This window comes from Sporobolomyces salmoneus (assembly GCF_050403485.1).
Source record: "Sporobolomyces salmoneus JCM6883 DNA, S_salmoneus_JCM6883_v1_ctg196, whole genome shotgun sequence".
Lineage (NCBI taxonomy): Eukaryota > Fungi > Basidiomycota > Microbotryomycetes > Sporidiobolales > Sporidiobolaceae > Sporobolomyces > Sporobolomyces salmoneus.
Genome location: NW_027480967.1, coordinates 1 through 1404, shown reverse-complemented (window position 1 = coordinate 1404; position 1404 = coordinate 1). Strand labels below are relative to the sequence as shown.

At 54.0% G+C, this 1404-nt stretch overlaps 1 protein-coding gene across 1 annotated transcript; it reads right to left on the bottom strand.

Moving 5' to 3' along the window:
• Positions 1-1065, bottom strand: JCM6883_001920 (uncharacterized protein; the record flags this gene model as incomplete). Its single annotated transcript, XM_076635739.1, has 6 exons — positions 1-275; positions 345-384; positions 443-463; positions 532-842; positions 915-957; positions 1019-1065. Coding segments are annotated over 6 exons (737 nt in total), but the record flags the coding sequence as incomplete, so codon positions are not given.
• Between the last annotated feature and the right edge of the window lie 339 nt (positions 1066-1404).

Here is a 1404-nt window from a genome sequence, read left to right as displayed (position 1 = left end):
ATCTCGTTCATGCCACGGGAGATGGATCCACGACGGGAAGAGTTGCGGCGACGAGGGGGAGGACGATCGAAATCTTCTTCCTCGGACGAGAAGTCGTCTTCTTCGTCTTGATCGTCATCGTAGGCGCGGCGACGGGAAGAACGAGACGAGGAACGCATGACTCCTCCGTATCCCGAAGCTCGAGAGTTGCGACGACGAGAGGAACGACCGTAAGCTCCATCGAGGGAGGCCTCGGGGTCGGATTCAGAGTCGTCGTCGGGGTTGATACGAGCGTACTGAGAGAGAAGGAAGAAGGGAGTTAGCTCTAGGAGCGAGAGGGGAAGACGATTCGCAAAGTAGCTCACCCTGTCCTCGGCGTTGAGGTCGGCTTGGTTCGAATCGAAGCTATTTGACCAAAGTTATGAGAGAAGACTCTTCAGTGAAGGCAATGAACGATTCTTACACGACCGTGATGGGCCAGAATCTGTACGAGAGAAGAAGAGTGTGAGTGACATGAACGAGTGAAGGAGAAGTGAACGTGAAGACACTCACCCCTTGATCGAAACGGTAAAGTGCATGGTTCCCTTCGCCTCGATGTTGGATCGAATAGGAACCCAGGAAGAAGAGACATTGGATCCGATAGGGGTAACGACAGCGTCTTCGTCGGGAGGAAGAGTACCAACGATGACGTGAACGAAGGGGTCCATGGGGGTAGGTTCTTCGTTGAAGAACTGGACGACAGAACGGTGAACCTTGCGAACACCTTGTTGTCCGCAGAACTCTTCAGAGTGAGCGGCAAAGTTGGCCTTTTCGAGTCCGTGCTGGAAGCGAGCCGTGATGCGTTCTTCAGAGACGTCGAGTTTCTAAGGAAAAGAAGGGGGTCCGAGCGTCAGCCTGTCGAGCGATCCTTGCGCGCGCTCACTCCTACGACTCACTTGCAAGTACCCAGCCGCTTCTAATCCAGCCGTAAAGTCGACGCTGTCAATATTAGACGAGTGTTAGCCTCGACGAGGAAAGCGAGCGAAGAGAGGAAGCGTACTGAGTGAAGGGGGAGGGGTTAAGCTGAGCGGGACCGGATCGAGGCATCTTGTGATCGAAATGAGGAGGTTGAAGGTATCCGGCACCTTCGAGGGCAGAGACAAAGGCGGGTCTACAACGGAGAAGAGTCAGTCTTTTTCGATAAGTTTTTGGAGCGAACGAGAAGGAACGAACCGAGTGAAAGGGTCAGGGTTGGGGGGAAGAGGAGCGAGGCGAGACATGTCAAAGACGTTCGAGAGTTGGGAGAGAAGCGAAGGAAGTAAGGGACTCACGGGAAGAAGGAGACAAGGAGACAAGAAAGAAAGAGAGAGAGAAGAGGAGATCCTCGCTTTTTCAGCAAATCCCGCTTAGGCCTCACCGCGGACTACGACCGGAGCTCTGTTCGCT